The sequence below is a fragment of the Lissotriton helveticus genome, chromosome 8 (assembly GCF_964261635.1).
Source record: "Lissotriton helveticus chromosome 8, aLisHel1.1, whole genome shotgun sequence".
Taxonomy (NCBI): Eukaryota; Metazoa; Chordata; class Amphibia; order Caudata; family Salamandridae; genus Lissotriton; species Lissotriton helveticus.
Window position 1 is genome coordinate 1,525,991,618 of NC_136069.1, and position 14,057 is coordinate 1,526,005,674.

The following is a 14,057-nucleotide window of genomic DNA, read 5'->3' on the forward strand; positions in this document are numbered from 1 at the left end:
TCCGCCACGGCTTGTGCCGGTTGTTGCGGAGGGACATTCAGCAACGGAACACACAGCAGCGTCATCAGAGCTGCCCCCGCCCCTTCCTCCTACATATTCCCCTCCACAGCGCGGACGCAAGCCCGTCTGCGCCCGTCCGCTCCAGGGCGCCGCCTGCCGCCCCGACCCCTGCTTATTTCCTCAGCTGCTTAGCGGTAAGCCTCCTCCATTAGCTATCATGCTTTATTACTCTCGGGAGGAACTAATCGCCCTCAATCCCAGATATCTGCCAAACGTATATAAAACCCATGCTACGTCGAGCACACTGAAAGATAGCACTTGTAAAACCCCCGCTTCTTCTGTGTCCCTACCCAGCCTTGATCGCTCTGTTTCTAAGAACTCGGATGTGACCAAAGGAATTGTTCAGATATCAGCTCTATATCCCAACACTAAATCCATCCCTAAGCATGCCCTTGAGGTATGGAGCCTCTTGGATACTGAGCGACCTGACATTTGTTTCTTCACTGAATCATGGCTACATAGCCAAGCCTCGCCTGATGTGGCTACTGCCTTTCCCCAGGACTATCATCTTATCAGGCAAGACAGAGAAGGCAGGAGAGGTGGAGGTGTAGCCGTGGCGGCTAGATCTCCTATTTCCATCACCCTGCTCGAATCTTTCGTCAATCCTTCGCTTGAAATAATAATAGTTAACATCTTGTATAATAAAATGTCACTGGGGAGGGCTGCCCTAGTTTACAGACCTCCGAGAGACGAAACTAAATTTGTCAATGATCTCCTTGACACCATAGCCTCTCGTGTACTGGCCACAGATAATTTTATCTTGGTAGGCGATTTTAATTACCATGCAGAACTTGTCCATGATGAAGATACCTGCCACCTGTTCTCAACCTTAGAAACGTTATCATTATCTCAAAGAGTCACAGGACCTACACACCAGGCAGGGCACACTCTTGATTTGATTTTCACCAATCTGTCCAGCCTTAATTGTGAGCCTCCATTACCCATGACGTGGACCGATCACCATCTTGTAAAGTTCAGCTTCTGTAAACCAACTGATTCTAGGCCCCTTAATCGCCCAGACACCAAATTAATACGCCCCTGGCGCAAGTTGACCTCAAAGCATTTTCATCTGCTTTTACACCCCCTAACCATCATATTACAAACATCAATTCAACTGCAGCCCAGCTAGAAGCATCAATTAGGGACACTCTGGACACTATTATACCCGAAACCACAGTTAAGGTGAAATCAATAGCATCACCTTGGTTTACGGAGGAACTTAAAGCTGATAAATCAGCTAGTAGATCGGCGGAAAGACTGTGGAGAAAAACCGGAACACCTGAAAATCGCCTGATTTATAAACGGGTTCATGCCAACTACCTGAAAAATATAAAAGCTGCTAAATCCGCTTACCTCACCCTCAGGATCAATAAAGCCGCCCACTCGAGCAAAGAACTATATAAAATAGTTAATGAGTTCACCTCCCCGCTGGTGGAGCAGTCAGCATTTCTGCCCACTGCTCAGTGGGTCGACTCACTTGCAGTTTACTTTGACAACAAAATTAAGACGATCTACTCCACATTTTCTGCCTCTAAACTAGATATCCCTCAAATCGGAGAGGCCCCCCCCCCTGCTACCTCTCTACCTCTGCCCACATCGAGTCCCCTTCCATTTTGGAATTTGAGCCCACCACTACTGCGGAAGTGTTAGAAACCCTCTTGAAGGTGAAATCTGGTTCCCCTACAGATTCCTTGGTCCCGCGTAAGTGTAATAAGATCTTTCTGTCACTGATTAATCCCCTTACCAACATCTTCAATGCTTCATTTGATCTGGCCTCGTTCCCCAGTTGTTGGAAGGTGGCCCAGATCAAGCCTATTCTAAAAAAATCAAACAGTGACCCCACTATCCCGTCCAATTACAGGCCGATCTCGCTTTTGCCTTACTTCGGAAAGGTACTGGAACATCTGGTCAACAAGCGAGTATCAACCTTTATTGAGAAACAGGGACTTCTTGATCCCTCGCAGTCGGAGTTCCGTGCTGGTCACAGGACCGAGACTGCAGTAATGGAGGTAGTGGACAATATTCACCTCACTCTGGACAGAGGTGAGTCTGCTAACCTTATCTTATTGGATTTATCGGCTGCCTTTGACACCGTCTCCCGCAGCATTCTCCATCAACGACTGTGGGAGATTGGTGTCAGAGGCAAAGCCCGCGCCTGGTTCGAAAGTTATCTGGCAGGCCGGCACACATATGTAATGGGTGATACCCTTGAATCCAGTAAGATCCCCCTGTCTGTAGGAGTTCCTCAGGTATCAATTTTAAGTCCCCTGCTTTTCAATCTCTATATCACCCCATTGGCCAACATAATAAAATCTCTTGGATTTTCTACAGTGTCTTACGCAGATGACACTCGGGTGTTGATTACCTTCAGTTTGGATTTTCTTGACACTCGTTCCAGATTCCAGAAATGTATGATTGCAATTAAGGACTGGATGAGTGCCAACAAACTCCAACTGAATTGCAGGAAGACAGAAATAATGCTGTTTGGCAAGGCCAAGCAGATATGGACACAGGACTGGTGGCCGCAAGAAATGGGACTCTGCCCAGAGCCCAAAGAAGTGGTACGTGACCTGGGAATCATGATCAAACCCACCCTTTCCATGAAGTCCCATGTCAATCTAGTGTCTCGCACCTGCTATGGTATTTTGCGCAGGTTGCGTAAAATATTTAAATGGCTCCCCCTTGAATCTAGGAAACCCTTGATTCAGGGGATCATTATCAGTCGTTTAGACTATGGTAATGCCCTGTTTGCTTCCATTAATGAATGTCTATTGACCAAGCTACAAACTGTTCAGAACACCGCAGCTCGTTTGGTGCTTGGCCTGTCCCCTAGGTCATCCGCTCTGCCTAGTCTTAGGGAATTACACTGGCTCCAGGTGCACCAAAGAAGCCATTTTAAGATACTTAGTATTGTCCACAAGCTCCTTACGGGAACTGGTCCCTCCTACCTAGCTAAGAAACTGGTCTGGTATAATCCCCCCAGAGTCTTAAGATCCAGTTCTAAATGCCTCCTGATCCAGCCAAGGGCAAGGACCACGAGAAATGGCTGTCAGGCCTTTTCTTACATAGTCCCCCTACTCTGGAACAAACTGCCCCTCCATTTGTTGACTATATCTAACCACATGGCCTTTTGGAAGGGCCTGAAAACATGGCGCTTCCCTAATTAATCAGTGTCACTCTCTTTAACTCATGGTTGTCGTCTCTTTCTGCTAAGCGCCTTGAGACCTTTTTGGTGAATCGCGCGCTATATAAGAACTTATGACTTATGACTTATGCAGTCAGTGACCAAGACTGAGTTGTTTTACTAATGATGAGAATATTTAAAGTGGAGGAATTTGTGGTTGGGGTCAAGCAGTACAGACTTCGGACCTTATTTAGAGATTAGTAGACAAGATACTCTCTCAGAAATGTAGTGCATTTCCCGTTAGCCTTTTTACAAGTGCAAAATAAACTATGACACTTGTAATGAAGTAGATGGAATATCAGTCACGTTTTGAAGGTGTATCCTATCAGCCAAACTCTACATCAGGCTATTATTATACCCACATAATATTCCCACTGATCATCTGAAAGAGATGCCTGTGCTACTCCATCTCATATACTCTCTGCTTCTCCTTTCTGGAACCTCTATGGAACTCGCCACCCACCTGCTCTGCCTTCCATATAAATAGCTTTATCAAGTGCATTGACTGTGTGTGGGAGCTTGGAGAAACCCTGAAAACATTTCAAGATCACGCTTAATTCTGTAATATACAAAGATGTCCAGTATGCTGCCTCCCACTCCACACACACACATTCTCCCCGGCTCTTAAATTCATCTATTGTAATGAACAGGTTGGCCACAAAGAGGTCACCTATGTACATAATGTTAAGGTTGTGAACTTGAGTCAAAAAAGTCACTCCCGCAATATTCGTACATTGCAGCATTAAAGAGTATGGCAATCTAACTCCCATCTTGTTTATCAGGCGCTTACACCAATGCACAGCTATTAATCTCTCTGCTTAATACCAAAACTTTGCCTAACACAAATCCCATCACCTAAACTTGGTGAGCTAATGCCCTCTCCATCGGTACATGGGACTGAAGGCCAGTATCAGAAAAGCAGTGCAATATGTTTTGGTCCTGGGCAATCAGTTAGTAGACCAGGAAATCAGGACCAGCCAATTACCCTTTCTCATATGGTTGTACAAGCATATCCCAGGCTACTCTGGGCTGACCACCCACCCAAATCATTAATGCACAGATTCGTCTGAACATCAGAAAAAATGAACACTCTGGGATCACTGAAATATTCGCAAACAAATACAACAGGCGCGCGCCTCGCGCTGACGAGGAGTGGAGGAGGCAGCAGGGGGAGGGGAGAGGGCCTGCGCCTGATTCCCTTGCGTGAGTGAGCAGAAACCATCTGTAAGCTCGCTCCCACAAGGAAATCGCCAAACGTGCATGCGTTGCCATTCAAGGCAATGCAACGTGTGCACGTTTGTAACTGCAAAACGGAATTGATTACAAAAGGTATTTTTGCCTATGTAGCGCATGCGCGCTGAGTAGGCGAGACCTAAAATCTGGGGTAGCAAAAGCATCTTTAGCAGAGACAACCTTCCATTTCCGACCATGCCAACTTCATCAAAGCAGAATATTCATAGTGCGACTAACCTAAATCCCCAGATATCTTATAGAGTCATTCCTCCAATCCTTCTTTATTTATGGATGGAAACTTTCATAAATTTGACTTTCTTCTTTCCATACTAGATATATACTCGCTCCGTGATTGAGCCTCTCCCTGCCCCACTGACCAGAGACGTGGCTACCTCTCCAATCTCGCCCTCAATTGAAAATATCACAACGCCTTCTGACCTCGTAACGAAAAATGCAGAGAAGCCAAAGAAGAAGGCCAAAATGTCAGATGAAGAGATCCTCGAAAAGCTAAGTAAGTTTCCTTTCCTGTTTTTATTTTGGAGCATCCTATAAATTGGAGACTTTAAACAGTATGGAGAAAGCAGGGGAATAAATGCTATGAAATAAGGACAATTCCTGACTATTAAGATGAGTTGTTTTGGTTGTAATAATTGTCCTGTACACCATTGGTAGTAGGGCACCTTATAGATTTCAATTTATTCATTCATTTTCTGAGCAAAAATGTTTTGTTGTGTGATGCACTTTATTCACGTTTCTTTGTCCCATTTGTACATTTAAACTGTCTCTGATTATGAAGTACATCACTGTAACACAACCTAATAATAAGCTTGAAATAGTTGAAGAAAAATATTGTAGTATGTATCTACGGAACTCTGCCAATAGTCAAAGACACAATTACAATCTATTAGGAATTGATATAGGTCCTGTATCTCACATATACGGTTTTTACATATATAGTTTAATTTAAATGCTTATTTTTACAGTTTCCATTGTTTCAGGCTTGACATAGCATTTTTAGTTTAAATGGACATTTTCCTTAATTGTGACAAGTTCTTGAAACCGCTAGGTGTCTATCCCTAAATGTAAAAATAACTATCATATTTAATTCACTTGTAGAGGTGGCCTTCTAAGTGCTCTCAGCTTGATGCCCTGTGATTCTGCACTGCTGATAGTGATGATCACATTGTCAACGCAGCCAGGTGTAATTGCATGAATGTAGGATTTATTGATGGATTGAAAGTTTTCATAACAAACACATAGGGTGTCTTGGCATGGATTTAAACTGGTGTAAACCTTGTTAGTAAGAAAGTAATTTATGTACTCTGTAAAGGTGGTATGCATGGGGTTGAACACATTCCTAAAGGGGTGTGATTTTAGAAAGATCGAGCTTGAATAGATAAAGATCTGCCCCAATTAGATGTAAGGAAATAGCCTTGAATCGTCTGTAGTCCTTTGTTTGTGATATGTAAGCTGTGCTCTGAAGAATAGATGTGGATTCTCTTTTTGAGCTAAGCAGGAGTAAGACCTTGAAGACACTCAAACCATCAAATGATTAATGCTGGCCCCAGTTCTGTGTGTTATAGGGAGCCAGTGTAGGGATCTTTGCATCAATCAAAGTTGGTCTTTCATTCTAGGAGCAACGATGGCCAGGAGCCCTGCCATCTGTACCCTCTGCAGTCAGTGCCAGACTGATTCTTCCACCCTGGCATTTCCCTGGCTAGGGGCTGGTTTCAGAGTAGGGTGCTCTGCCATGGCCCCACCATTCCCTCAGAGCCCAGGCCAGACAGGCCCATTTCCAGTGTGACACAGGTTTGTGCAGCCTTTTTGCCTGAGCTGATTTGTGTTTCTGGTCCGGCCCTGTCTGCAGCCTCTAAATTATTTTGTCTAGAAGTGCTGAATATAAAGAAAGTAGATGGGCTGAGGATACATAGCCTCCTCCTTGTCTCCCACTTTGGCATTTTACACCAGGCTAACATGAGGCAATGAAGGTTTTAACTTGTTTAATTGATGAAGGCCGCTGCTTACTACATGATTTTGTAATGCCCATGTTGACGAGTTCGGAGGTAAAGGGTAACTAGCGATTACTGGTTGGTAGGATCCTTTACAGAATTAGATTGCCAAACAATAACCCTCGACTTTTAATTGGCTGTTATGTATTAGAGAATCCAAGAAATTGTGGATCACCTGGGCATTTCATCCTAGATTTCTAGCATATGAGCCATATTGTGCAGCCTTTTAAAGTATAGTTTATGGCAAAGACTGTTTATTCCCAACCTCAACATTTATCAAACGTAGATAAGATCATAAGCATGATTGAGTTCTAGCAAATCCGGGCCAGTCAACTTTTACGTACTGAACCAGATGTAGGTGCCAATCCCAGTTAAAGCCCTAATGCACTTTGACTTCAGTGTGCAGCATTCCTGTTATCCTCCTGGAAGGATGTAACTCCAGTACGTGCCAGGTGTAGTGGATAGTAGCTATACCAGATTCTGCTTTTCAGACCCATGATGAAGATCTAGTCACTACGAAACCATCATGCGAACGTGAATATTAACATGTATGTCTAAATGTATGTTTTATTCTAGTTCTGGCACTGGTGTGCTGCACCACTGTTGTAGCATCCCATATTCGGAATATCCTATCTGCCTGCATTGTGCTCATGTAAAAGTTGACTCTAGACAACCTTACGTCCGAATATACTATAATTGTATGTAGGGTTAGTAAAAGAGAGTTAAAAAAGACATTGAAAAAGGAACCACAAGGAATGTTACCCTTTCTCCGCAACACACTACATATCCTGTTGCGTGTTACTTTAAATTGCCTTTTATCGCACCTTAAGGTTCTTACCATTCGGCTGGTCTCCAGCCAAGTGGTTTGTGAATACAAATACTGCTATATACATTCATTGAAAGTACTTGCTGTTTTTTACTCTCAGGGCACATGTGCAGCTTGTCAATAAAAAAATAGAGCCCAAGGATTAATAGCCACAGTCTGAAAATCCATCTCACCCATGTGAGCAGAGTAGTGTGAGAGCAAAGCTAGCAGCACCTTGGAGTAGGCCCTTGGTATAATTTTATTGGCACAGTACCAGGACTTCTGTGCAGGTTTTCAGCATAGATGCTGCAGACTAAACATAGATCTCTGCAGCAGTGACATTAACCCATTGAGCTAGTTTTCTGTGTCAGCCTCATAAAAGGCATATCTGACTTGTTAATGACCATCTGCCAACTTAACCAATCCCTAGGCAACTATAGCTCTATTTAAGATTGTAGGAAACCTGAGGACTTTAAATTATCAGCCTATGTTTTCTCACTTTTTGTATGTTCTTCTAGGTAGTCATTGATTCCAAATTGCACACAGAGCTTCTTAACATTAACTGTGCATATGTTTACAGTGTAATGCCAGTACCCACTTTTAGGATAGTTTACACTAGAGAAATTGCAAACTGAATGAGGAGTTGCTCCTCCAATGTCAGGGCTTATTTGGAACTAAATAAAATGAGTAACCACAAAAACTTTCTCATAATCACACGTCATTGGCCATTCCCCTAAATATCTATTTGGTGCAGACTGTTCACTCACATGGATAAGACAAAAGGTGACACTGACCCAACACCCTCTACAGAGCATCCTCCATTGGGCAAAATCACAATATCCAGAGAATGGTCTCCTGTAACTCCCAATAGAGCCAAAGGGCCACAGAAAGGTGAATTTAACACTATACAAAACAGAGTATTTAGCCACATATAAGGCACAGGAGAGGGAAATCCGTGTGAGGAGCCTTGGTAAGTGTGTTGGTCAGATTGTGAGCCTTTAGACCGTGTCCACTCTACTGAGACTTCCAAAAACAGTACGCCTTGTGCTATTACATGCAGCGCGTTAAGTGGGCCCAAACTTGGCCCTATTAAAGTAAATCAAATAAGGATTCTCACAGCAAACTTTCTATATCCACCGTTTGTCACACGAGGTAGCCAACACCAAAGCCATTGCCTCCTACTGTAATCCGTGAAAATCCATGAAACAAAATACCTATCTGTAGGCTTTAATATGAAGTAATAACAATCCACACTTAAATGCGTATTGCCTTTAATATATGTTTTCACAATAAATATATCAGGCCTATTGTCTTTATCATAATGTTTCATAATAAACAGATCAGGCCCATAGCCATGATCATTAGTCGCCACCATAACCAACTCAGTCCTGCTGTATCAAGTATAAGCTTGCCACAAGCCAAAACATGCACTCCAAGCAGTTTTTTTGTAGAAACATCCAGATTCGACTCCGTCTAATCTAGTGATCAGAGGAACCAACATGTAGGTAGATCTTGAGCCACTCTCTCGGAGGTGCTCTGAAAGCTCTTTTTTTGATCACATAAGGTCAGCTGACAGTTGCACTGTCAAGGCAAACCTAAATATCCATGTAGATTAGTGTAGACCTAGGCATCCCATACTGCCCTCAAACACAAAGGGCACGCCGAAGTCTTAAGTTAATGATGGAAGATGATGGTGCTGGGACTGCAGTATTTCCCTCGTGTCTGCTTTCCTCCCACCTGTACTGCTGTCAGAGGCAAAAATACCATAAATTATCTATTTATCTAACACACTTTAGCAGCTTTACAGTGCTGTATGTGTGTGTGTGTGTGCCCCTGAAAGTTCAAGCTTAGGCAGCTGTATAATTAAACAAAATAGTCCCAGCTGCATGAGGGGAGAGCATGTTTTGTCTGTGGAAGCACAAATTGTCTGCTGCTCAGAATATACTCCTGGCTACGAACATGTAGGCGGAGCCAAATCTGCTTTCTGTAGTACTCACGAAAGCTCTTTTTGGGTTGATCACATGTTTGACAACAACTGTGCTGGCAAGTTAGACCTAAAAATGTACATGAAGCCAGAGCCCTCGGTTTCTTTTTCACATGGGAGGGGTGGGTCATCTTCTGCCTTTCATATGCTGGCACCGCAAGTTCCACAACGCAAGGGATACTATTGTTTATTAGAACATTGGAATGTTGGAAGCTCCATTGAAAACAATGGAGTGCTCCAGGCTTCTAATTGCCGGTAGAAGCCCAGAGCAGCAACATTCCAATGATTGTCCACAGCTTTTAGTGTAAACAAAAGCCTCACGGATCCCCAAGGAGATTTCAGTCCCCTCTGGCTCCGTGAGACCTTAGTTTTACAAATTAGAACATTCTACCCTCAAGGGGTGGAATGTTCTAATAGCCTTAGAGCCCTCTGTAGCGGGCTCCAACGGCAGTTAAAGGCCCGCTCCCTTGTTAAAGGCACTCGCCGAACTGTGGAGCGGGCCTTAAATGGCCAGTAGAGGCCTCTATGACAGGCTCGAAGGCTATATTATTGGTGTCACAGGACCCTAGGTACTACTTTGTTCCATCCAAATAACCAAGCTATTGTCATGTGGCTTTAAAATTAACTTGTCAGGTGCTCTTTTTGATATGGCCCATGATAATGGTGTTAGATAAACTGTCTAACAAAATATCCTGCTAATTTTGATTATACCTTCGCCAGTAAGATTCTATCTATGAATCGGTCAGGCGCAGTATCCTCTGCAACTTATATTAGGCTGCTCCTTTAGTTACGTAGACGACACAACTTCTAAAGGTTTCTTAAAGATGCTTTTTATGCTGCTCCCATATTGGGTCCCCACTTTTTCCCTCCCACTTAGTGCACGGAGTACATGTTTAACATGGTTAAAAAGTGCTGGTACTCTCCTCATAAATGTGTGCTGCTGGAGTCCCTGTAGACATCGAGCCGCGGCTATGGCGATGCCTCCTTCTGTTCTGTTGTCGTTTGACCATGTCCAAGCTGGGTCTGGTGGCTCAATGGACTAATGCATCCACTGCAGGGGCCTGTGTTTGACCTCATAGTCACATGTCCAGATTCCAGCTGGTTCACTCAGCCTTTCATCCTTCTGAGGTAGATAAAGTGAGTACCATTGAGTTGGGTAACAGTAAAGATCTGTTATTCAGCGCCAAGATGCCCACGGGTGAACGTGCGCTTTACAAATGCACATGTAATGTTACGCTGCTGGCTCTGCTTGGTAGCACTGGCTCTGTGCTCTTTCCAATTCAAGCACTGCCCACGCCATGATGTCTATCCTCTAAAACTGTACAAAAACTGCTTGTATCTTCATCATAGACGCAAACAAAACACACAACAGCGTTTCACTATTAAACAAAATTGCACACATTGGCCCAGATACATGAAGCTAAAAACCGGTCGCAAAGGGGCAGATTCTCAGAATCTGCCCCTTTGCGACCAGTATTTTTGCATTCGGGATGCATCATCCCAAATGCAAAAATCGCAAATTGAGAAATCGCTAAATTGCGATTACTTGCATTTAAGGAATCTCAAATTGAGATTCCTTAAATGCAATGCATTCAAGTTTAAAAAATAGCGATTTCTTTAACAGGGCTCGCAAATTACCATGAAGTACAACTTCATGGTAATTTGCAAAAACTTTGAAAAATGCACTAAAGTGCATTTTTCAAAGTTTCATGTTGCGCACACACATGCCCTAAGGGCATGTGTGTGCGCAACATATGTGCACAGATCAATTTCAGGGGTGCAACAGGGTGTCCTTTGGACACCCCTGCACCCTTGAAATCGCATTCTCATTTTGCGATTCGCTAATTGCGATTCGCAAATTGAAAATTCTTCTCAATTATTCCTATGGGCCTCTCGGCCCATAGGAATGAATGGGGAGGTATTCCTTAATTGCGACTCGCAATTTGCGACTCGCAATTAAGGAATTTTAAGAAATCGCTATTTTTAAAGTGATTTCTTCTTGCATACCATTTTGCTATTCCTTATTAGCGATTCCTTATTTTTCGCTAATAAGGAATCGCATAATGGATGCTCGATGTATCTGGGGGATTATCTTTGCCAATGCTTGTTTCGCTATTAGATTGAGAAGCTCATAAATGAGGATGCTAAGCCCATAAAAGATTTTAGAAAGGTCACTGTCATTAGTAGTTTACAGGATATTAATTATTTATGAAATGAATGTGCCTGCTACTTTGCAGCATTCCCACAGCGTGTGTACATTATTCACACCGCGCGGATTTCAGGAAGCCAGCGACGCTCTGTAGCGTGGCGCCCACAAACACCCCCTGGAAGCTGCCTTCTGACTGTGACTGTCTTGGTGCCGAAAGCTTCGTCATGCTTTGTCATGCTTTCGCTCTCAAGTGGAACAAAGGTAATTTGAACTTGAGCGATTCGAACCCGGTGCCCGGGGGCTGCAGACTTCCCACGACTCAACAGCTTTTGTGTAGACATAAAAAGCGCACCCAATTTAGGAACACAAAAGCCTTCGCCATGCGTCAGAAGGACGACTGCAGGCTTTGTGTCTTGTCTGTCGGCTTCTACAAAACTCTTTTCTTCCGTTTTGAAGGATTTATAAAGTTCAAAAAAGCAAGAAGATAAATCCAGAGTCGACCATGTTAGCGCGCCTCACACCCGTATTTTTCACCCACGGTGACGTTGCGTTGCAATTTTCCTCTCACACAATTAATGTCAGGGGCATTGTGAATAGGGCACATACATTTGGTGTGTTGCGCCTTTTGTCCGGACAGTGGGGGCCATATCGATGGCTTCTGTGGCACGTACCCCGGTGGCTTTGAACTGTTGGCATCAGCCCCACATTTATTGACAGTTTATTTATTCAGATAGTTACATGGTCCATGTTGTTTAGCTGGTTTCAGTCCAAATTAATGCCCACCAGCACTGCGGGATTAGCTATTAGCAAATACGTTTTGCACATGATCATTGAAAACCTGATTGGGTTTTATTTATTTTCAGAAATGCTTTAGCTGTCATTTGGCATCTTCAGTGTTGACACTGCAGCCTCCCTTTGTCTGCTCGGAATCTGATTGGTCCGGGCCAAACCGGGTATCACAAGTCTGCTCAGTGCCTTTGCCATTCCTGAGTCGCCACACACACTAGGGCCAGCTTTACAGCTGTTATTGTTTACTGAGGGAAATGTCCCAAGTAATGGAGCAGTGAGAAGACTGTCACCTATTCAAAACTCCCGAGTTGCAGACCAGTCAGAAGCTTTCATGGGGCCCTGGGCAAAAACTAGTTGCAGGGCCTGACCCAAAGTACCTGGTATCCATTCCAGATTGACCAAAGTGGGTGACTCTATGCAGTTTCTTTTCTACACTGTGCCTGCTTTTCCATCACATTTTTAGAGCACCTTGAAATTGTTCAGTTCGAGATGCACACTGTACAGAAACCTCCAACGCATCCAGAACGCCTCGGCCCGACTCATCCTGGACATCCCCCAACGCAGCCACATCTCCGGCCACCTGAGGGACCTGCACTGGCTCCCCGTCAACAAGAGAATCACGTTCAGGCTCCTCACCCACGCACACAAGTCTCTCCACGACCTGGGCCCCAAGTACCTCAACAACCGCCTGACCTTCCACACGCCCACCCGCCAGCTACGATCTACTAGCCTCGCCCTCGCCGCCGTACCACGCATCCGAAGAGCCACCGCCGGAGGCAGATCCTTCTCCTACCTGGCAGCCAAGACCTGAAACTCCCTCCCCATCCACCTTCGACTGACCCAGGACCATCTCGCCTTCAGGAGACAACTCAAGACCTGGCTGTTCGAGCAATAGCGGACCCCTTCCCCCAAGCGCCTTGAGACCCTCACGGGTGAGTAGCGTGCTATACAAGTGTTATGATTGATTGATTGATTGAAACCTCTACATTATGGTCTAATAGACAATAATGTTGTCCATGTTTAACAACAGTAAATAATTTATATAGGTGGCACAGAACAATTGACTCTCATTATCTGAGCAGAAGGGGGTGGTGCAGTATAAATTCAAATAGCACCTATTCTATACCTTAACTCAATGGTCTTTACCCTTCAGGACTGCGCAGTACTTTGCCACAAACATATATTTTTTAAATGCCATAGTTATTAGGTCATTTAACAAAAGAGGGTTTAAGAGGTATGGGATTGGCAAGGGTCAGAGTGGTAAGAGTTTTAAAGTGGTTTTTAAGGATTAGTGATGGGTAAGGATACTAGGTAGAAATTACTTTTTAGGGTTCGTGAGTGACCAAGGGGAGTAAGGGCGTTAAAGGGTTTTTAGGGTTTAAGGGTGGGGGAGAGTACAGGGTGTAGGAGTTTTTTAATGTTCAAGGCTGTGTAAGGGTACGGGTAGTGAGACATTTTTGGGGTTTAGGTAAGGGTATGGGGTATTAAAAGATTTTTACCACTCTGGCTGGGTAAGAGTACAGGGTCGTAAGGAGTTTTTAAGGTTCAAGGATGGGTAACGGTATTGGGTAGTAAGGGGTTTTAGGGGTCAGGGATGGGTAACTCAATAGGGTTGTAAGGGGTCAATTTATAAGGGTATCAGAAAGTTAAAAAAGGTGGGGTTGGGAAGAAGGAAACATGTTTTTAAAAAAAAGGGACGGGGGTTCCCTTAAAATAAAAATAAATGACTATACACTTAAAAATGTATACATACATATATCTTTTTAATGGAGGTTTGGGGGGTTCCCCAATAATACTCTCCCCTATATTCATGTACACTTAGTGCAGTGATATCATCTAATATA

The 14,057-nt window shown here is 43.9% G+C and overlaps 1 protein-coding gene across 1 annotated transcript in view; it reads left to right on the forward strand.

Annotated features, from left to right (window-relative positions):
- The window catches only part of PAK1 (p21 (RAC1) activated kinase 1), a 406,732-nt gene that overhangs the window by 270,360 nt on the left and 122,315 nt on the right, over positions 1 to 14,057 (forward strand). The window contains exon 8 of the mRNA XM_078658509.1: positions 4,811 to 4,988. Coding sequence (XP_078514635.1) covers positions 4,811 to 4,988 — 178 coding nt within the window. The remainder of the gene's footprint in view (positions 1 to 4,810; positions 4,989 to 14,057) is intronic.